This window comes from Arachis hypogaea, chromosome 11 (assembly GCF_003086295.3).
Source record: "Arachis hypogaea cultivar Tifrunner chromosome 11, arahy.Tifrunner.gnm2.J5K5, whole genome shotgun sequence".
NCBI classification, from domain to species: Eukaryota; Viridiplantae; Streptophyta; class Magnoliopsida; order Fabales; family Fabaceae; genus Arachis; species Arachis hypogaea.
Window position 1 is genome coordinate 134,088,502 of NC_092046.1, and position 24,197 is coordinate 134,112,698.

Consider the following 24,197-nt stretch of genomic DNA (forward strand, 5'->3'; position numbering starts at 1 on the left):
GTGCAAAAGTTTGATACCCTCTTTTAGCTATACTCTTTGCAATAAAGCATTGTAATATAGGAGTAAAGTTTACTATTAGGCCAAAAGGTAATAAATATAATGAAGATATAATTTCCCAACAAAATCTAATATAATATAAGAAGCTCTATACAGAGAGGTCATGAATTAAAGGTTGTGTTTGTTTATAAAAATAGGATACTGAGATGAAGATATAAAAATATAAAATTATATTTGACAGAAAAGACATAAATAGAGACAATATATTTAGGAATATTAAATTAGTATATTTTGTGTCTATCCTAACAGAAAGGACACGAAAACACTAACAAAAGACATAACTTATTTTTTATTTTTTTTTATTATTTTTGTTAATTTTTTATAATTATATTTTTTATTAAATTTTTATAATTTATTCTAATATATTATCAAATAAAATACAAAAACACAAAATTTTATGTCTCTATCTTTTATATTTTATTTTTAGTATTTTATTTTATCCTGTTCTCAAAACAAATACAGCCTAAGATATTAAGCTAAGTAAATTCTAAAAGCAGCGGTTGTGAAATGAAATCACCATAAAATCATTTCAACTATGATGAATTAAGTAGTTTTTTGTTGTCATACTTAAAATGGTCAATGAGTTAATAAAAGTGGTATTACATTCAGACAAATAGGTGTTGGTAGCATATAGAGAAAATTTGCAACAAAAGGGATATACTCTCAAGAGTTTGTTACAAAATTCAGAACTATTTTTGATAATGACATCAATTCAGGCGATGTCTCCCATCTTAAGGTACTTCTAATTAGTTTGACGTACCAACCACAAAATTGAAAAAGAAGGGATATATACGATGAATTGTGTTCACACTTTAATTATATTAGAATTTAATTTTTATATATTAACAATGTACAAAAATTTATTCGCATATTTAATTATATATTGTTACATTAGTAAAAATAATCGCTTTTGACCGTCAATATATAAATAATTATTTAAAAAACAAGTATAATTAAATAACTATGTGTAAGTTTGGATTAATTTATTTAAATAAAAAAATATTTTTTTATAAAAAATAAAATATTTTAATTAAGTTTTAAACATATTTAAAAAAATATTTTTATTAAAAAAATAAATTATTCATTTTGTTCTAAAATTAACAATATCTTATTTTAAAAAAAGCATAAATAAAATACGTTTTTAATATTAATTTTTTTTTTTAAAAAATCTATCTAAATATGAATAAATTTTAGCGATTAAAAAAATCTTTTTTAAAAATTAATAATCCAAACTGATCCTAAATAAAAGAACTTACCGCAGTTGGTCCATCAAAATTAATTTTTTTATATTATTGTAACAAATAAAGGGATACAATATACTATTATAGTATAAGCCTGGGTATTCAAGTTGCAAAGTTGAGAAGAGACAAGGGATTTCAAAGACATAAAGAATAGTGGGCATCAATTAATTGATTAATTAAAAGAAGATTAAGATTAACTAATGAGAGAATGGACATACCTTATGTGATGTGAAGTGACAACAAACAAAACAAGTGAAAGCTTAGGAACTTGTTTTCTTGCATATATTTTTAAGTGTTCCTTCAAAGGGAATCACTCTATATACTCAACACCCCACTACCACACCCTTTTCCCACATAACCATACCTTTAATTTCTCTCCATCTTACATCTCCTTTTATTTTCTTTGTCATTACCATTATCGATTGCAAAGAAGAAATCATGTACATATATATAAGACAAGTAGCTAGTTAGTACTCTCTATATAGACTCATTATTGCAATATATATTTGGTGAAAGCTTAGCTTCAAGGTGCATTTTTTTCCCCTCCAGGTTTGATCATAATCCATGGAATATTTCTAATTAATTGCTACATGCAATTGATAATGATATATTCTTTTTTTTTTTTTTTTTTTTTGTGTAGATGGTGATTTCAAGATTTGTTCAGAGCAAAGGAAGGGTATTGCAAGTTGAATTCATTGGCTAAGGTTTAAAGAACATGCAATATTGCAGTGAAATATTCATCAGAAAGTTCCTTGGCAGGTACATATATATATTTGGTTAATTAATTAGTTTTTTCACAAGAATTAATTTAATTATATATGGACTCTTAATTAATAAATATACCTCTAATCAAAGAGTGGAAGCTGTAGACTTGAGTGTCATAAGTAATAACTATAAAATTGGTCAACAAATTGAAAATCACATTATTAATAACCTCTGTTACAATTAAGTGAGATATATAAAACATAATTTACCATATGAATGCAACGAATAATTAACACACGATAGTAGATAAGGTTTCTGAAAATAGATAAATAGCTAGAGGGAATTGAAATAAAGTTGAAGAAAGAATTATTGTTTTATTTGTAAGGTGGTCCTGAATGAAAGAAATTAAAGAGGAACAAACATGTGATTAAGTAAAGGTAGTGTTTATTATTTGCCATAATGTTATGAGAATACGTGGCAACAATAGTTTGCGATTATTTTTATTTCTCTCTCACTTTCATGCAAAGCCACCACGTACCTTCACATGTTGGATTTCACGGGTTCCCCTTTTAATTTTACATTTACATTTAGCTATGTTCAAATTCATGTTCATATAAACCAAACCAAATGATCTCTATCCACTCCAATTTCGGCACACTGATTTCTGCTACACTCTGATGTTCATTCATCAGATAAGCATTTAATTAACATGTATGTATGCATTTTTTTCCTCCTCTATCTTTAAGCTGTTTATTATAAAAATATGCACCTTAATGATGTGCGTGTCCAAGTTCTTTTTGAAGCCAACTTGTTATTCTGATTTTATGATCAGAATTCAATTAATTTGATTCAATCTATAAAGGATTCAAAGGCTATTATTAAATATTATAGGGTTAATTATTCTATTAATATTTATAATTTTATCAGATTTTTAATTAAATTTTTACATATTATTTTTAATTTTGTAATTAGGTTATTTATATATTAAAAACATTAAAATTAATCAAATATTTCTTTTAAAATACATGCAATCAAAGATCTAGTTAGATTTTTAATTATAAATACCTGATCTTCAATTTGCGAAAAAATATTCAATTAACTTTAATATTTTTTACAGAAGGAAGAACTTAATTATAAAATTAAAAATATTATAAGACCTAATTGAAAAGAAAAAAAATATAAAAATCTAATTAAAAATTTGATAAAATTATAGAAATTAACAGAATAATTAAACTAATATTATATTCAATAAAGTTTTTTTTATTATTTTAAGACTTGGGTTCCAATTGTTCAATGAATAGTTTGAATCTTTTAAATAAGACATGTATATATAAAATGATGAAAAAGAAGGAGTTATTAATACTCACTCCTAAATTGATGTAAGGCCTAGCTCTTCTCTATTTATCATCTTACCCATGCATTAATTAATTACTTTGATTTTAATTTTTAATTAACTAATAAGAGTCTTGCTAAGGATACATATTAAGAGATTGATTATAATACATATATATATATAATATTACACCGTTTAGTACGTCTATATAATAAATTCTTTAGTCTTTTAAATACACAATGACAAAATATTGGATATATTTATTGAATATTACAACTTTTTTTAGTATTGTTATCTCTTTTCTTTAATTAAGAATTGTAATATATAGTATTGAATATCTTTTAGCAACTTATGATATTCATTAGACTAAATGCAAAATATATAATTAAATAATAATTATTTTATTTTATTTATTTTTATGTTTATTAGATTAAATATACTTTCATACATATAACATTTAATTAATATAACTTCATATAAAAATACTGACTAATAAAAGTTACAAAAGAAATAATTGAGGAAAAGAGTAGTTAATGTATTTAATTATTAAAAACATATTTTAAACAGATAAAAGAATTAAATAAAAATAGGTTTTCGTACTTTCATAATGTAAATTATTTAAAGATCAAATTATACAAATGTAACTTTTGAAAACAGATTACATAATCTGTTTCAGCGTATTGCAAATTACACTCAAAATACGCTGTTATAATCGACTACACCGTATCGCCCATTATAAATGAAAAATACAAGGCATAAACTGCTGTATCTGTAATCTGATCAAATGGTGAATAATAATAATAATAATAATAATAATAATAATAATAATAATAATAATAATAATAATAATAATAATAATAATAATAATATATAGATGTATAGTATATACTAACTATTGAAATATAGACATAAATCATGTTGAGTTAGCTACAAATCCTATTTAGATCACTTGATGTCAATTTATTTAAGTAAAAAATCCATACACATATTTTATCCATTTTAAAAAATGCTTAGGAGTTAGAACCATTCATAAAAAATAATTTTGTGACTTATTTAGATATAATTATTTAATGTGATAAAATTATTATTACATTATATCATTTTTTATTTTGTATATTACATTAAACCTTATACTAATTAGAGTACGTCATCATATATTCTATAAGTAATTTTAAGAGAGATGCTCTAATTTTTCTTACTTATAGTTGGAAAATGACTCTAAATATTTATAAGAATATTCATACTACACTTAAAAATTTAATCGTTGTATAATGTATTCTAAATAATAATAATAATAATAATAATAATAATAATAATAATAATAATTTCGTAACATTAATTAATTACATCTAAAATAAGTCACAAATTTTTTTTTTAGAATTATCCTAACATTTTTTAAAAAATGAATAAGACATATGTATGAATTTTTAGATTAAATAAATTTAAATCAAGTGATCTGAATAAAATTTATAGCTAATTCAACATAATTTATATATATAGTTAGTACATATTATACACCTATATATTATTATTATATATATCAATATATATCACATGCTATTCTACATAAATTATGTAAAAAAAATTATTTTTATTTTTATTTATCTTAAATTTTATTTAAATAACAAAAATTAAATTTTAATTTTTTATTATAAAAATTTAAGATTTAATTATTCTGCCAGTTTCCTATAATTTTACTGAATTTTCAATTAGATCTCTATATTTTTCTTTTCGATTGAGTTTCTATACCGTATTAAATTTTGTAATTAAGTCCCTACAGTGATAAAAATGTTAGAATTAATAGAATATTTCGTTAAACAAAACGAATATACCTAACACTTTACTGAATTTTCAATTAGATTTCTATATTTTTTTTTCTTTTTAATTGGATCCCTATATTATATCATATTTTGTAACTAAATTCTTATTGTGACAAAAATGTTAGAATTAACGGAATATTCTGTACAGTTAAACAGAATATTCCGTTAATTCTAACGTTTTTGTCACAATAAGAATTTAGTTACAAAATATGATATAATATAGGGATCCAATTAAAAAGAAAAAAAAATATAGAAATCTAATTGAAAATTCAGTAAAATTATAGGAATTAACAGAGTAATTAAACCAAAATTTAATATAAAATTATGAAATTATTTAACTTAAAGAAAGTAATTTATTAAAAAAATTCAATACGTAAGTAACGATTTATAAAGATGATAATTCGCGACCAGCTCTAGTGAATTATGTTTCACCATTTGGTCCTAAATCGCAATGAGATGCGGCGGTTTATATCTTGTATTTTTTATTCATAATCTGAGATAGAATATAGCGAATTATGATTATGTGTGTTTTGGATATAATCCGTATAATGAATTACGTGTAAATAATAAACTATTATAAAATGTAACAATTTACATAAAATTAATTTAGGATATAATCTGTTTTTAAAGATTATATTTACATAAATTTAATTTTTAAATAATTTATCTATGTAACTTGTCCGTATAACAATGTATAGCAAAAATTAAAGAGAGGATAATAATATACAAAAAAAGACCCTACCTGGCTAGATTCTTTAACATGTGTGCACCATGCATTAGTTTAACTTTAACAAGCAAGTGGATGATGAATTTGCATTGTAGATATGTCTTCTTTCGTCCCCCCAAGAGACAAACACTTGAATTCTATCCCCAACTTCTATGTTTATTAAAGTAATAAAGAAACATGCTTACACAGTGAGATTATTTATTTTTTCTGCTTTAAGAAACGTTAAGCAAGGAATTAGTGTCTGGCTCAAGATACCCACTTCATTTTTGTGTCTTTTGATGCAAATTATAGTTATTAACATTTTATCTATCTTTTCCTTTAAACCGTAAATTAATTGAAGAGTGCAATATATGCCGCTATCAATTATTAATTAATATATTATTAGCACCATAACTGTTAATTGTTGGAATTTGCTAACACCACTCCTAAAGTAAAGGAAAGCAAATGTATATATACCATTGGATGATATTATTGAGACTTGAGAGTTGAGACGCACATCTTTTTGTGTGTGGAAATTCTTTTTTTCACAAAAGTGCTTCTTGATCCTAGGCCTACCATGATTTGCGTGACAACATATTTTTTAGTATATTTTTTCATGTATTTGTTATAAACTTATAATCTAAATTTTTCATGCATTATCTTCTATATTGTTTTTTAAAAAAGTACTTTTATTTATAGAATTAAAATTGCTATTGTTAAGATATTTAATACAATATCTTTTTAAAAATTTTAATGCTTTTTAATGTGTATATATATATATATATATAAAATTAAAAAATTTTACTTTAGACAACTTTAACAAATATTCTTAAACATGTGTTTAGAAGAAAGATTAAGATTGAGAGATAAAAACTGTAAAATAGAGAATGAAAGATAAAGATTAAATTAAATCTTTGTATTGTGTGATTATAATGTACAAAATTAAATTATATCTTAATATCATGTTTGATTAAAGATAAATATAAAAATTGAAAAAAAATTACTAAAATGTCTCTATTAATTAAAAAAAAATAAATAGAGGCATAATAAAACACTTAAAGTATTGATGAGAAAACTAAAACCATTGATAAAAAAAAATTAAATTTTTGAGGTATAATAAGACACAAGCCTACAAACAATCAATCATGTACAATTGTACACACAGTAATTATTATAAATTCAAACTGAGCTCGTAAAGTTAAGATTCTAAAATGCTAAATATGACCACAAATCAAATTTGAGACAAAACTATAATTTTTTCTTATGCCATCGAAAAAAAAAAAGAAGAAAAAAGATAGAATCTATAAAGACATATAAAAAAGAAAAGAGAGTTGTGTGCTGACATAACCATCGAATCTCATGGTAACTGCAACTACAATTGCGGCGGCGACAGAAGAAGAAGAAGCTGATGTTAAGAGCGAGGCAACAAGATTACAATGGAAATGTAAATATAAAAAAATATCCATTTAAAAAAAATAAAAACAGAGAAGAGGAAGAAAAGAAGAAGAAAGAGGAGAAGAGTGGTGGAAGAGAACTAAAAATCCTAATTTAAAAGAAGGGATATAATGAAAAATTAAAAAATTGAATGAGAGAATTTTTGGGAAGAAATGTTATTAAACTTTCTATCTTCGTTTTTGAAAATATTAAAAGAACTAAAATTTTGTATTACGAGACTGAAATTTTAATTCTAGTCTTTAGCTACTAAATACAATACTAAATCTTAGTATTAACTATTAAGTCATAGTCTTTCAGTCTCAATTTTAGTTCTTCAAAATAAATGCTATCTAAAAAACACTCTTCACATACAAATCTTTTTGTATGACAATAATGTCAGATAAAATATTAACATACAACAATATTACATAACTAATAAATATTATCATTTTTTATCAACATTTAACTAGTAATAATTTGTACCCATATTTATAATAATTTATATACATAAATATTTAATTTATACTTATATTTATTAGAATTTATATACATAAATTAATTTAATTTATTATATTTATCAAAATTTATGCATATAAATTAATAAGATTTATTTATTAAAAATAATTTAATATTTATACTGATTAAATAATAATTAAAATTACTAAAAACTACTCGTCCTAAAATTTTTTGAATAATATTAGAAGCACCCCCTAGAAATTAAATGATAAGGTATTTTAATTATTTTTGGAGCCGTATAACAAAATCTTTGTTGTCTGTTGATATACATGTCCTTTCTTTTATCACAATAATGCACTGAAGGGCATGTTCATCACTGATGAGTCATCATATATATAGACTAGTCTGCCAAAAAATATGTCAAATTTCTGCTTTAACTCTTTCAACAAATCCTTGAATATCTTAGCTCATTTGCTTTCTTTGTCTTTGATTCCTTTGTATGTGTTTTGCTTGAATTAGTGGTCCATGCTCCATAGAAATGGTAGTTACCCGAGTAAGATAAGGAAAAGAATAGGACACAAACCGACTCCTATAAATTTTGATTATGACATTTAAGGCTTAGGTATATATCCATATCCCTTATTAAACAGATAATCATTTCTAGGCTTATAAGTGACATTCTCTTCCCTTCAGCCCTAATCAAAGCATTCTCTTCCCAATACATATATGAATTTGGTTTTTGCTTTAAGTATTATTATTATTATTATTATTATTATTATTATTATTATTATTAAAAATGAGACTCAAATTAGCGACCTCTACATGAGTATGAAAAGATTATGTCATTGAGCTATAATTCATTGGTAAGTAATATTATTATTAAATTCTTTAGAAAATACGAAAATGCATTGCTCATACATGACCCACACTTTTGGATTATTATTATTATAAATACATAATTTAGGATGAAATACTTTTTCATTCTTTAACATTTAAATTAAATCATAATTTCATTCTTAACATTTAAAATATTCTATTCTTATCAAATGTCTTATATATTTTATTTTATTTTAGTTATCTAGTTAAAATTAAATTCTTATTTTAAATATATTTTTTCTATTATAATTTTCTTTTATATGACAACAAAAAGCATAATTATAGTTATTATAGTGATAGTTGTAGTAATTTAAAAGAAAAAGTAGTAAAAAAAAAAGAGAAAGAGTATTTTTAGAAAAATAAATTTTAATTTAACTAAAAAATAAAATAAAATAAAATATTTGTGACAAAAGTATAACATTTTAAATTACTACTTAACTAAAATTTTATAAACTAAAATAATACTTTCCTCTATGATTTAATTTGTATATGTATGTCAAAGTAAGTAAGTAACTAACATATTATGTTAATTTTCTAAATAGCTATTCTAAAATGAGTTGATAAAATAATATTATTAATTAATAAATCAAAATTAAATCGATGAAAACCAATCATCGAGGTTATTTATTATCTATGCTTGTTGTTTAAGCTAAAAATGCTAGACAAAACCTTTGATCAAACTTGTCTTGAAATCAAATATACTTGGTTTAATGGTTACCTGCTTTAGAAAATAATTCACCAAATCAAACAACCGTTTGGAATACAATGTGTTCTGTCCACTGTTGAAACAAGACAACACTTCAAACAAATTTCACCTTAGAAGACACACCTTATTAGTATCTGAAATAATTAAAGTTTAGTATTTGATTTAAGAATAATATACCAACTAATGATAATGATGAAGCTCCAAACTCATGAACACCACACTGGATTGGATACTATATATTATATATTAAGTAATCCAAAGATATTGATTTCACATGGAGAGTAATTGCCAATTTGAGGGCCCAACAACAATTGAAAAATTCTTCCCATTTGCACTAAAAAACAATGGCTTATACTTTTGGGACCCATTTCCACTTCAGTCATTATATTGCAATCATCATCAATAGTTAGGCTGTTACCTGGATTTGCCCTATAGAACTAATTGGACACTCATTTACAACCGCTAATTGCTGTTCAGTGTCCTATATTTCAGGTCACATAGTATAATCAAAATGTTAATTCATTAAAACAATGAAAAATGAAAGGAATAGAAATAATTAATTATGTGCAAGTTGGATTTATTATTGTTATTATTAATATTAGTAGTTGTTTAATTTTTATATAGGTGATTTTTGTGAGTTTTATAAAGAGAAAGAGACAATAATGTTTATTTTTCACACATTGGTAATTTCCTTCATCTTAAAGTTGCATTTACATCCGAATGGAAGGTCTTTTTTTTTAGTTTAAAAAATGTAATAAATTAAAATCTAATAATATAAAGTTATAAACAAGAGAAAAATGGCATAGAAGTGCAACAAACGTGATTAGATTGCAAATATAAATTAAATAAAAATAAATAAATAAATATTGGAGTGGGATCATGTGCTATTGTGCCATGCAGAATAAGACAGAAAGAATGAGTGGAATTTTCTACCTCTTTTTCTAGCAATATCCAACTATGCACTATGGGTCACCGTGTCTGTTCACATTTCTTTTAGGAGTAACAAATTTAAAAATCAGCAAGGTTTCCTCATGTAGAAGAAGATGAACAGGTGAATTATTTATTTATTTTAGTGTCATTTTAATTAAATAATTCTAAGTCAATGCGAAATTGCAATTAAGAGAAAAAGAAAAATAAGAGAAGAAAACAAAGCTCTTCTCCTTTTATTACACAGTGGTACTTTGTATTGTGTGGGTCACTTGAACAAGGTTCAAAGGTTGAAACTTCAAGCCATTCATGGAGACCCCATAACATTACATCCTTTGATTGTCTCATCCTTGTTCGGTTCTATTCACACACGGGTGTCGCATAAAGTTTCTGTCTTTTCTGAATTTTCTAAATTTTTCTCTGCTACAACTCAGTAACCACCCCAACACAAGCACAATCACAAAGGTCATTGCTTTTGTGCTTTTTTCTTCTGTCAACCTTTCAAGTTTGAAACTTTTTGTGTTCCTCTTTCAGACCCAATTTGACTGAAACAGAAATAATGAAGCAGAAAATGCCACCTTCACTTTCACCTTCACCACCACCCCCACCATCACCACCTACAACAGCAAGGAGTTTCTTGTCGAAGCAGCACAATGATAGGTCCCTGCATAGTTCATCACCATCACCAACAACACGTTTGAGGGGTTCTTATAAGGCTAGAGAATCTCCAAAGACACCACCTGAATCTGTTGTTAATGGGGTTGTGCCGGTTGTTTCATCGAAAAGAGCCAAGTCAGTGCCACCAGACATGAAGAACAATTCAAAAGCCAAAAGGGGCGTTGTGTTGAGCAATAAGGCTAAGCCAAATGAAGAGGTTGTGGTTTTAGGGTCTCAGAAAGCAGTTGAGGAAGCTAAGGTTGTTGTTGGTCGTTTTGTGAGGAGCCAGCATGGTAGTGTGGAACAGTTTGCTAGGCCAAGGAGAAGGGTGATTGGGGATTCAGGGTTGAGTAGGAGAATTGAAGATGAAGCTGATGGTGTTGTGAAGAGGAAGGAGAAAGAGTTGCCGGAGAAGCTTGAGTTGAGTGAGAATTTGATCAAGGATTTGAAGTCTGAGGTGGTGGCCTTGAAGGCTGAGTTGGATAGAGTTAAGGGTTTGAATGTGGAGCTTGAATCCAAGAACAAGAAGCTCAGTGAGGATCTTGCTGCTGCTGAAGCTAAGATGGTAGCAGCTGTTGGTACCAGTGGCAAGGTATGAGAAACTTTGATTGGTTTGTTTTGTTTTGATGTGTTTTACCTCAAAAAGCATGGAATGTGTCATAATTCATTGTTACTTTTCTTGTTTTTCTCTTTATGATATAAAGGGTGGTTAATCCATGTGTTATGAGTCATCAATCACTCTCTGAAATAGTTTCTTTATTTCAATGGTTTTAACTTTCAATTCATATATGGTGGAACAAAAATGAGATAATACATGTGTGTTTTTATGAACTTGATTGGTTTTTGCTGAATGAAGAAGGAGGCAATTGGAGAACACCAGAGCCCCAAATTCAAAGACATACAGAAACTCATTGCTGACAAATTGGAAAGGTCTAAAGTGAAAAAAGAAGCCACTCCTGAAGCGATTTTTCGTAAAGCTTCTTCAATACCGTCTCCAACAGCAACAATTCATGTCAATAATGAATCCAAAAGTATAGAGAGAAAGTCTCCACCAAACCAGTGCTTGCCACCACCTCCTCCGCCTCCGCTGCCACCATCAATGCCGTCTCGGCCTTTAGCAAAGTTAGCTAGCGCCCAAAAGGCCCCACCACTTGTTGAATTATTTCACTCCTTAAAGAATCATGATATGAAGAGAGACATAAAAGGGCCTCTGAATCATCCGCAACCGGTAGCTATTAGTGCACACAGTAGCATTGTCGGAGAAATTCAGAACCGTTCAGCTCATCTTTTAGCAGTTAAGTATTGTGTGATTATTACACTTTCTAGTTCCTATTTCTTTTTTCCTTCAAAATTATGTACTGCTTGTTGATGACTAATGAATTACCATACTTTCCAGATAAGGGTAGACATTGAAACAAAAGGGGAGTTCATCAATGACCTTATCAAAAGGGTGGAAGATGCAGCCTACATGGACATTGAAGAAGTCTTAAAATTTGTTGATTGGCTTGATGGTGAACTATCCTCATTGGTACGTTTCTCAGAAAATTATTGATCTGGTGGGCCAATGGCTTTCTTTATGTTACTTCATTAATCATTTTTTAGTTATTATAATTACTATAAAATCATTGTTTTAATAGAATTTCTAAGAATTTCCGAGAGGCTGAGCCTTGGTGCAACAGTTTAGTGTCTTGTGATTTCTGACTTGGAAATCAAGGATTGTAATATTTGAAAATGGATAGAATTTTTCTACTTTGCTTCTTACTGGCTTTGTTTTATGTATTCTACAGGTGGATGAGCGTGCTGTCTTGAAACATTTCAAGTGGCCTGAGAAGAAAGCTGATGCGATGCGAGAGGCTGCAGTTGAGTATCGGGAGCTTAAGCTATTAGAACAGGAGATTTCCTCCTACAAGGATGACCCCGACATTCCATGTGGAGCTGCCTTGAAAAAAATGGCCAGCCTCTTAGACAAGTAAGAGTTATGACAAGATAATAGTATTCTTATTTAAGAATCTTCTTATGCCTTATTTCATCTCATTGTGATAGGTCTGAACTGAGCATACAGAGGTTAATCAAGCTGCGAAATTCTGTCATGCGTTCGTACCAAGCGTACAACATTCCAACCGCTTGGATGCTTGATTCGGGGATAATGAGCAAGGTAGATTTATTTTTAACATATTTTTACTCTCAAGTGAGAACAAAGATTGAAATGGTAAATGGTTTGCTTTAGGGTTATCATTACTCTGGTAGTAGTGGAATAGTTATAGTTAGTGATGATTATCTCAAATAACATGTATTTTCCTTTATCTAGAGATATATCATTTCTTATCTTGGAAGATATTGTTCCTTCAATTGTTAACTTTGTAGATTAGTAACAGTAAAGTGTATTCACAAATTTCACACTCATATAGTAAACTTCAAAGCTGCAATTATAAAACTTGATGAAATAAATACACAATTCATGCAGATAAAGCAGGCTTCCATGACTCTAGCCAAGATGTACATGAAAAGAGTGACAATGGAGCTCAAATCCAACCGGAACACAGACAGAGAATCTAGCCAAGATTCTCTTCTGCTTCAGGGTGTTCATTTTGCATACAGAGCTCATCAGGTAACATTTGACATCTGCACGGGTATCAAACTCTCGAGTTAACTCATACTAAATTTTTTGACATCTTGATTGTTGTAGTTTGCTGGAGGCCTAGACTCGGAAACACTGTGCGCTTTCGAAGAGATAAGGCAACGCGTGCCGGGACACCTTGCAGCAGGGTCTAGAGAACTTTTGGCTGGCATACCAATGGCAATCATCATGAAAAGCCATTGATTTTCTTCTACTATACCCTTTTGGACTCTTGGTTGTCACCACCAAAAGCTGGAATACTAACATTCATTACTATTATTCTTTTTTGTTTTTCCTCCTTATCTATCTCCCTCCAATGGTCCCAAAACAGAAGAGATAACAAAAATGGAGAAACACCACATATTCACATCACAATCATGCATGAGATGAGGTTGATCTTTATGAAGAGGGAATGGCTAATATGCTATCAAAATGGTTACAAACTAGCAGCTTCCAATATCAACATGTCACAATCTAGGAATAGGATATTTTAGTTCAGTGTTATTAAATTTCAACAGTGAATTTGTTTGGTGTATGTACTTGTGTTTATTGCTGTAATAACAACAAATAATTACGAGTAAAAATGTTTACTGTGTGCAGGTTCATATAACTAAATGTTTACTTAGTTTATAGCAGTGATGTTCAATATGTAGTTCTTGTAAAGAACATTTTGAAGCGTTTACTAAGGGTTTATTTGGGTGAGTTTTTAAAAAAAATAGATTTTTTTTTAGTTTTTTTTTTAATTTTATAAAAAAATAAAAGTAGTTTTATGTTTGAGTATCTCATGTAAAAAGATCTTTTCATCTATCAATTATGTTTGGATATAATAATATAAAAATATTTTTTTTATTTATTTATTATGTAAAAAATATTTTTTTTTAAAAAAAATATCTTTAAAAAAAATGTAAATTATAGTTTTAAAAAAAAAAATTTTGATTTTTTTAATACTTTTATTTTTATTATTAAAAAATTGTTAAATACACTAAACAAAAAATCACCTTTTCATTGAAATTTTTTTTTATCAAAATAATAATGATGCCCAAGCACTAATCATGCTCTCTATAAATTGTAAAGTGAAAAACAAAAAAAAAAGGATAATAATAATCCATAATTTCTTTTTATAAAAATACTAAATATAAAATATTAAAAATTTGTCACTAAATTAATTTTTATATATTTACATATATTAATTTACCTATTTTTTAACTTAATAATTAAATATATCATAATAAAATAATTAAACTAATAATTAAAATTAGGGCAAAAAACCCAAATAAACCAAGGAGCATTTGAAATTACCTAAATCCGCCAAATCAAAAATCTTCACCTGTATCCACCAGGACCAATTATTATGTAATTCGAATCAATAAGATTCGAATTATGATATCAAGTAATTCGAATTGATTTCATTCGAATTATGTGCATGCAACGACTTAAAGTAATTCAAATCAATATGATTCGAATTACTATGAAGGTAACAATATAAGGTAATTCGAAACAACTTGTTTCGAAATATGTATGAAGAATTTGAGTCTTATTAATTCGAATTACAAGGTTATTTTGTGTTTCAACATAATTCGAAACAACTTGTTTCGAATTATAAGTTAAGAATTCGAGTTTAGTTAGTTCGAATTACTAGGTTAGGTTGTGATAAATCGAAACAACTTGTTTCGAATTATATATATATAGCACGAACCAGGGCTATATATATATGCTGTGAACTCATGATGCTGTGAACAAAGTGGGGAGATGGCTAGTGAGGAGAGTTTCCTAGTGTTGGTACATTATAGAGGGTCGATTAAGAGAAAAACTCGATCCGGCGTGAAGTTCACTGATAAGGATCCACTATGTATTATCGTGACGCCAACAACCACCTACGATGCTCTTGTTAGCTGTGTGCTGGATAAGCTTGGTCTCGTAGGAGTTAAAAGGGTCAAGAAGTTTTTCTACCGCATTCCAACAGCGGTGCTCCATGACACCGTGAAGTTTGATTGTTCCACAATCGGCAGTAACGAGGACTTGCAGGTTATGTTTCTTTGTCGTAGGCAGTTTCCCGAGGTAAGGACACCGGAGTTGTTGGCTAAGTTGGTTGATGTGGTATCTAGCTCGGGTGGTTCAAACCGGAATGCGAATACTATAGCCGCAGTTGCCGGGTCGAGCTCGAGACCTGCTGTTGCTTCGTCCTCTGCTCCTGTGTATGAGCCACCGATGCAGCCTGTTGCGTCCCCTTCGTTTGCCGTCGATCTGGGCGGGAATGTTGGAGATGAGGTTCGGCATGGGGAACATATTCCCACCGAGGAACATTGTCCCACACCGGCTGGTGTTGGTGATGGTTTGTTTGAGGATCCAGATGACGATGACGTGGAGCCGGATTTGATCGCTGATGAAAGCGGCGATGATGTTGGAACTACTGTTCCGAGAAGGGCTACAGGTGGATCTAGTTCTGGCACACAGCAGTATCCACCCCATTTTTCCTCGTTGGACCTGGATGCCATGCGGCAGGATGAAAATGCTCTGCTGCCCTCAGGATTTGGCGCTAGAGATACCGAGGGGTCTGCTGGTGTGAACGAGTTTCAGGTTGGCCAACAATTTCAGGATAAAGATGAGGCGCTGTTCAATGTGAAGACGTACAGTATCCTTCGAGGGGTCCAGTACAAGGTCGTTGAGTCTGACTATCGGAGGTATGTGGGAAAGTGTTCTGAGTTTGGGAATGGGTGCACATGGCTCATTCGGATGAGTCTCCGACAGCGGAAGGGTATCTGGGAAGTGAAGCGATACAACGGTCCGCATACATGTCTCGCCAGCTCCATCTCCAGCGACCATAGGAGTCTGGACTACCATGTGATATCCACCTTCATTATGCCGATGGTTAGGGCTGATGCAGCTGTGAACATCAAGGTCCTTCAAAATGCCACGGCCGCACAATTTGGGTTCAGGCCAACGTACAGGAGGGTATGGATGGCGAAGCAGAAGGCCGTTGCCGTCATATATGGGGACTGGGACGAGTCGTACAACGAGCTCCCTAGGTGGGTTTTAGGAGTTCAGCTGACGATGCCTGGCACTGTAGCCGTCCTCAGGACTTGCCCTGTTCGAGTTGGGGGACAGGTTGACGAGTCTCAAGTTTATTTTCATAGGCTGTTCTGGACTTTCCCCCCTTGTATCCAGGCATTCCGTCATTGCAAGCCTCTGGTGAGTATTGATGGGACCCATCTATATGGGAAGTATGGGGGAACACTGCTAGTCGCCATTGCACAGGACGGAAACTCGAACATCCTCCCCGTGGCATTTGCACTAGTCGAGGGTGAGAATGCTGAGTCATGGTCTTTCTTTCTTTCCCACCTCCGTGAGCACGTGACACCTCAGCCGGGTCTGTTAGTTATTTCGGATAGGCATAATGGCATCAAGGCAGCACTCGAGGCTCCGGATGGGGGATGGCTACCCCCAGCTGCGTACCGGGCGTTCTGCATTCGACACGTTGCATCGAACTTTGCATTGACGTTCAAGGGAAAAGATGCCCGGAGGCTTCTTGTTAACGCCGCATATGCGAAGACTGAAGTGGAGTTCGACTACTGGTTTGACATTCTGCGCTCTGAGAATCCGGCAATGTGTGACTGGGCGAACCGAATCGAGTATTCGTTGTGGACACAGTACTGTGATGCGGGTCGGAGATTCGGGCACATGACAACCAATATTTCTGAATGTGTCAACTCAATCCTGAAGGGGGTAAGAAACCTCCCTGTTTGCTCGCTGGTGAAGGCCACATACGGAAGGCTAGCTGAGCTATTTGTCCGTAAGGGAAGGGAGGCCGAGGCTCAGATGGGTACTGGACAACAATTCAGTCAATACCTAGTAAAGTGTATCGAGGCCAACCTGAAGACAGCCAGGTGCTTCACGGTGACTGTTTACGACAGGGATAACTCGGAATACACCGTTGCTGAGACGACTCCGACAGGTTCATTCTCCCTTGGTACGTACAGGGTCTCGTTAGGTTCTAAGACTTGTGACTGTGGATACTTCCAAGCACTTCATTTTCCCTGTCCACACGCACTGGCATGTTGTGCTTATTCACGACTTACATGGCAGCCCTACGTCCACGAGGTCTATCGCCTGAGTTCCGTTTTTGGTGTCTATCAGATGGGATTCACACCTCCCATTCCGGAGGGTTTCTGGCCACCTTATGCAGGGCCAACCGTTATACCGGATCCGAATATGAGGCGTGCGAGGGAGGGTCGTCCTAGATCCACAAGAATCCGCACCAACATGGATGAAGCAGATCCGAACCGGCCAAAGAGATGTGGCCTCTGCAGGCAGCCAGGTCACACCAGGCGTAGTTGTCCACAAGGCGCAGGCCCCAGCGGGACTGCTGGAAATCAATAGGAGATTTCTTAATCTATTAGCACTTGTCTTCTATGTAAGTTAGCAACCATTGTGCTCCTTTGTACTAAGTTGTTTCCTATTAGTAATGAAACTTGTTATTCGGACCAAATATTTCTGCTGAATATGTTTTAAATGATTGAAATTAGTTTCTAAAACAAACAACATTACCGCGAGGGATGAATCATAATGAATAACATAACATGAAACTATATACCATAACAGAAAAGTGGAATACATCATAGTAAATGACATAACGAAACAACAAAGTACATACCATAACATCAAATAACATAACTACAACGTACATACCATAACAATGATAACCAACCAATAAGGTAGACAATATAAATATAACAACATGACATACACCAATATCCATAAATCATCTAAATAGGTGCGATCCAGTGCCGCAACGGCGTGGCACCCGTGTCCGGAAACTCCTCCGTATAAGTGGCTCCTCATCCTCAATAGACTCGTCGCTGTCATCCGGAACTGGCTGTCTCGGGGTCACACGCGCAGCATGCACGGGTCTGGACGATGACGGGCCGGCAACTGAATGTGACCCAATAGTCTGGGCAGATGCTGGGGTCCCACCCATGGCAAAAGGATGCGGGGGAGCTACCGTGGCAGGCTCGTTCAGATCTACATCCAGGGGTGCCTGTGTCCCTGTCGTCTGAACCCGTCCGGCTGCAGCCTCATCCTCCTGCATGATAGTCCGGATATCATCAAGGAAATGCGGTCCACCAAACTCGGCCACAATGCCATCACTAGCAAGCAAGTCTCCAAACATCGAGCTCGGACTCACCCATGGAGTACTCTCCTGGAGGGTATGATCATCACCGGGAACACCTACGAAGTAATCTCCAAGACCTCCACCACCAAGCCCAGCATCAGTGTGAGTCGTCGGATCTCCCATGCCAGATCCACGCGACCCACCCTCATGCCCGGCTCGATGGGCCCTATCAACCCCCGCAACATCACCTCCCATAGGCATCTGGGCACCCTCTCTAGCAGCACCCACTCTCCTCCTGCCTCCACGACCACGAACTCTCCCGCCACCCCTAACTGGGGGTTCGACGTCATCCATAGCAAGATCCGCCCCGATCCACTCCCGCTGGCTACGACGTGTCCCAACTCGAGCTCTCCGCTCAATACGACGTCTGTCGGGAACGTCCTCGACCCGGTCCATATCTGGAAGTCGACCTGCACCCCTCTGCGTAGCCTCATCTGGAATAGGAATACCTCTCGGATCCCCCAATAACATCTCCGGCGACAGAAACCTCTTTCCGTGCTGATACCACCATGTCAAGAAATCGTGTGACGGACCGGGGTCGGGGACGATGTCAAACTGTAGAATGTGCTCCGCACGCTCCTGCCAGTGAACGTGCCAGTCAGCGTACTGTGCCGGGAACCAACGGTCACCTCCTCTCCCATCCTTCGACATCAAGAAGTCGATGTTCAAGGCGGGAGACGGTATGGGCTGAACGCCACCAAACTGAGGTAAAACTCTATCAACCTGATGCCACTCCACAACCGCAAAGTAAATCAGGGACGTCCTGCAGCGCCATAACATCGTATGCCGAGGCTCCAAGACCTCCGGATGTACAACCTGGATGACGTCTAGTGCGCTATAGGGCATCCATATGAACTGGAAAAATAAAAATTAAAAGGGTTGGACAATATAAACTGAAACAATGACTTGAAATACACATGCTCTGCGTACTTACCTGCCGAGGCTGTAACAAGTCGATCTTCAGGCGAGCCATCTGTACCCGAGGTCCCTTGTTGCTAATCCCAGGATTGTAACCAGACCATCTGCGTAGGAGAAACATTAAAATTGGTTTCATAATCGAAAATAATCACGAGAAGCATATATAATACAAAACAATAACGGTACCTCGAGGCAAGGGGCCAGCTAATCTCATCATACCCAGATGGTCTAAGAGTGGGAAACCTCCAGAATATCCAAGACTGTAGTAACTGTAAAGGGCCAGCTAACTTCACCACATGTCTGTTGGCGACTCGGCACATGCACCTGTACAACCATGCAAGTGCCGCCGACCCCCAACTGTAGCGACCCATCTCCTCAAGCCGAGCAACATAAGGTAGCCATCTGATGTGTATACGGTTGCCGGACTTGTCGGCAAAGAGCTGCGTGCCCAATAACATCATGATATAGGCCCGGACAAAGCGCCTAACTGTCTCCTCATCAGCCCCGTCTGGACACTCTGCAAATGTCTCCTGAAACCAGGTGCAGTTGACTGCGAATTTCTGCACCTGGTTCTCGGGAGGTAAAACACCGACCAACTCATGGAACCACTGCCAAGCAGGTCTCCCACCCTCAATGTAAAGGTGGAAGTCTGTCAGGCAACCACTAACGTAATCTCCGTCCACTGGCAACCCCAGCTGGTATGCGACGTCCTGAAGAGTGATGGTGCACTCTCCGAACGGCATGTGGAAGGTGTGCGTCTCAGGCCGCCACCTCTCGACGAATGCGCTGACTAGGGGCTCGTCTAGTCGGAACCATCTGTCATTCAGTCTCGCAAGATGGTACAATCCGGCCATCTGCAGGTACGGAACGTACCTCTCATCAAGACGCATCCCCTGCTGCCGCCTAACGCTGGATATGCAACGACGAGGCTGGCCAGTACATAAACCGCATAATTAGAAGAGATGCACAACCCACTAACATGTACAATATGTTTCATAAGGAAGCAGAAAATAAATCGTCATGTGTAAAAGATAAATGAAACAAACGACCAACATTTTATACAGAAACCGCTCACTCAAACCTAGTGCAAATACCATTAACAAAAACAGATGCATGATCACATTTATCATAAACCGCTACCGTTAACCACTAAACCGCTAAATCGCTTAGTTAAACCGCTAAGACTAAAATAAACCGCTATAAAAAATCATTAAGAAAACCCTCTACCATACACCACCAACTCAGACCACCCCCTAAACCGCTAACCATCACAAAAACCACTATCCAAAACAATTAGCACAAACCGCTTAAAAAAACCAACTTCAAATACCACTAACAAAAACCACTGGCCTAAACCGCTTGCTTAAACTGCTAACACTAAAATAAACCGCTATAAAAAACCATTAAAAAAACCCACTACCATACACCACCAACTCAAACCACCCCCTAAACCGCTAACCATCACTAAAACCACTATCCAAAACAATTAGCACAAACCGCTTAAAAAAACCAATTTCAAATACCACTAACAAAAACCAATGGCCTAAACCGCTTGCTTAAACCGCTAACACTAAAATAAACCGCTATAAAAAACCATTAACAATAAACCACTAGCCTGCACCACTCTCCTAAACCACTATCCTAAACCACTAACAGTAACATAAACCATTATCAAAAACCATTAACAAATACCGTTATCATAAAACGCTTTCATAAACCACTAACCTCGTCGTTGATGACACCGGCGATATGCGCAACTCCATCCAAACGATAAAGCCTTCCCGGATCGTCCCCCATCGACAAAAAAAGGCGATCTCCTCTTACTCGTACGAAAGGTTGGTCGTTTTCTCTGGGATTTGGTGGGGTTAGAGAAACACAAACTGATTCGAATGAACTTGCTTCGAACTCCTTTTATAGCCGAAACAGTTGTAATTCGAATCAACTTGATTCGAATTACTATGGAAATCGGTTCTTGCCCTAATTCGAATCAACTAGATTCGAACCTCTCTAACATAAACTTCCCCTAGTAATTCGAATTAAGTGAATTCGAAATAGGTTATGTAAATTCGAAACGTATTGATTCGAATTACATGATTTTTTGGATGAGTATAATTCGAATCATATTGATTCGAATTACGTTCATTTGTTGCATGGAGATAATTCGAATTATATCAATTCGAATTACTTGAGAGTATAATTCGAATCTTATTGATTCGAATTATATAATAATTCGTCCTGGTTGATTCAGGTATGAATTTCTGATTTGGCTGATATTGGTAATTTTGAGCTATCCTTGGTATATATTGGTTTTTTGCCCTTAAAATTAGTTGCAATTATAATTTTTTGAATGAAAAGTTGAATACTTTTCTTATACATTAGTGATTTTTTTTGTGTGTATATGTATTATTAATTTTTTTAAAAAATATTAGAAAATTATCTGAATTTATTATTTTTTAGTAATTATTTTAATCATAAATTTAATTTTTTTAGTTTAATAATTTAAGGGTAAAAAACCCAAATAAGTCAGGCTGAGAAACATATTACCCAAATCAGCCAAAATAAAAATTTTTTCAGCATTCAATCAAAGATCACTTTAATATAATTCGAATAAATATAATTCGAACTACAATTGTAAGTAATTCGAATCAACTAGCTTCGAATTAAGAGCATAGAAATTTGCATGTAATTCGAATCAAGTTCTCTCGAATTACAATAGCATAATTCGAATCAAATCGATTCGAATTAGTAGGGGAAAACGAGTTAAACATAATTCGATATACGTCTATTCGAATTAGTAAGAAAAATAAACCAAACCATAAAAGTCTTTTTCTTATAGTTGCTAACATGGATAGTCCAACGCTATGTCCTGTCCCATATACTGATATACCTTCCATTAGTTTGAATAGTAAAACTTATTTTGAACATAATAATAATAATAATAATAATAATAATAATAATAATAATAATAATAATAATAATGACGAGATTTTTTTAAAATATTAATAAGTTATCAATTTGAATTCCATACAATACATTTTTGTCCATTTTTAATAACTCATAAATATTTTTTAACAAGCATAAGTACTATAAGTGTGTTTGGTAAAACAGCTTTTAAAAATTTAAAAAAATATAATAAACATATTTATAACGAAGAATAATATTTTTTTTTCAAATTTTAGAGACCAATAATTTAAATATTTATTTGATTTACTATCTATATTAATATAAATAGAGTTATCATTAGTCAATAATAAAACTTGTACTGATACGTTTATTACCCATTTATATATATTGACTCACTTATACAAATCACAAAAAATAAGACACATATCTCAAGTAAAATTATATGAAGATTGTGTTAGGTTGAGAAATTAGAAATATATGAGGATTCCAATGGCAACATAATGACAGGAAATATGTGTAGAAAAATAAATGAAATATATTTTTAATTGTTTTGTATGGAATAAAATATTTTTTTTAATTTTTAAATTATTAATGACTATGTAGAGTACTTTATTTAAAATTTGAGTACCTAAGTCATTAGAACATTACAAATTTTTATAGTACTCCTAACATTTTTTAAGCCATTTTTTAAAATTGTTTTGCATAGAATAAAATATTTTTTGTAGTATAATTTAAATAAATTTATTAAAAAAATTTATTAAAAAATATTTATGAGCTATTAAAATTGGACAAAAGTGTATTGTATGGAATTCAAATTGATAGCTCATTAATATTTTAAAAAAATCTCATTATTATTATTATTATTATTATTATTATTATTTTGTTCAAAATAAGTTTTACTATTCAAACTAATGGAAGGTATATCAGTATATGGGATAGGGACACAGCGTTGGGCTATCCATGTTAGCAACTATAAGAAAAAGACTTTAAGGTTTGATTTATTTTTCTTACTAATTCGAATTGACATATATCGAATTATGTTTAACTCGTTTTCCCCTACTAATTCGAATCGATTTGATTCGAATTATGCTATTGTAATTCGAGAGAACTTGATTCGAATTACATACAAATTTCTATGCTCTTAATTCGAAGTTAGTTGATTCGAATTACTTGCAATTGTAGTTCGAATTATATTGATTCGAATTACATTAAAGTAATCTTTGGTTGAATGGTGAAAAAATTTTCATTTTGGCTAATTTGAGTAATATATTTCTGGCTTATATGGGTTTTTTACCCATAATTTAACCGTATACAAAAGTCTATAATTTTAAATATTAATAATAAAAAATAATAAATTTAATACCTAAACGTTTTCCATTTTAGGAATTTCTTATCCGAAAAATCTCGTAAATTTAAAATAGTACTAATAACAAATTAAAAATAAAATCTAAAATCTAATATCTAAAATTAAATTTAAAATTATAATTTGATTTCATTAAAATAATTTATTTGACTTAATTTGATAAAGTCAAACATTTCCCTCTTGAAACGTACCGTTTCCAATGGATGTCTAACTGTAGATACACGTGTACTTTCAAACGGTCACAGGTCATCAAATTTGAACACGTGGATCAATGTATTGCCACTTGTCATCCATAATTAGCTCCCGT

General features: G+C 32.4%; 1 protein-coding gene across 8 annotated transcripts; it reads left to right on the forward strand.

Annotated features, from left to right (window-relative positions):
- The first annotated feature begins 1,508 nt into the window (after positions 1–1,508).
- LOC112722708 (INCREASED PETAL GROWTH ANISOTROPY 1-like protein 2) lies at positions 1,509–14,145 on the forward strand. Of its 8 annotated transcripts, none has more exons than XM_072207317.1 (10): positions 1,650–1,847; positions 1,939–2,057; positions 10,332–10,385; positions 10,796–11,510; positions 11,775–12,212; positions 12,315–12,446; positions 12,706–12,887; positions 12,962–13,073; positions 13,383–13,526; positions 13,605–14,145. In XM_072207317.1, the coding sequence occupies exons 3-10, from the start codon at positions 10,378–10,380 to the stop codon at positions 13,737–13,739; spliced, it is 1,866 nt and encodes a 621-aa protein (XP_072063418.1). In that variant the 5' UTR covers positions 1,650–1,847; positions 1,939–2,057; positions 10,332–10,377; the 3' UTR covers positions 13,740–14,145. The 8 variants fall into 8 exon arrangements, with proteins under 8 accessions (XP_072063415.1, XP_029146107.1, XP_025629617.1 ...); XM_072207319.1 differs by having other exon boundaries at positions 11,778–12,212; XM_072207316.1 differs by having other exon boundaries at positions 1,651–1,847; positions 10,235–10,385.
- Positions 14,146–24,197: the final 10,052 nt, after the last annotated feature.

Excerpts from the sequence above, each read along its gene's own strand:
- LOC112722708 (XM_072207314.1), top strand. The coding sequence starts at position 2,014 with ATGCAATATTGCAGTGAAATATTCATCAGAAAGTTCCTTGGCAG. Across the intron at positions 11,511-11,774 it reads CTGTTGGTACCAGTGGCAAG|AAGGAGGCAATTGGAGAACA; the intron begins GTATGAGAAACT and ends TGCTGAATGAAG. Across the intron at positions 12,447-12,705 it reads ATGGTGAACTATCCTCATTG|GTGGATGAGCGTGCTGTCTT; the intron begins GTACGTTTCTCA and ends TGTATTCTACAG.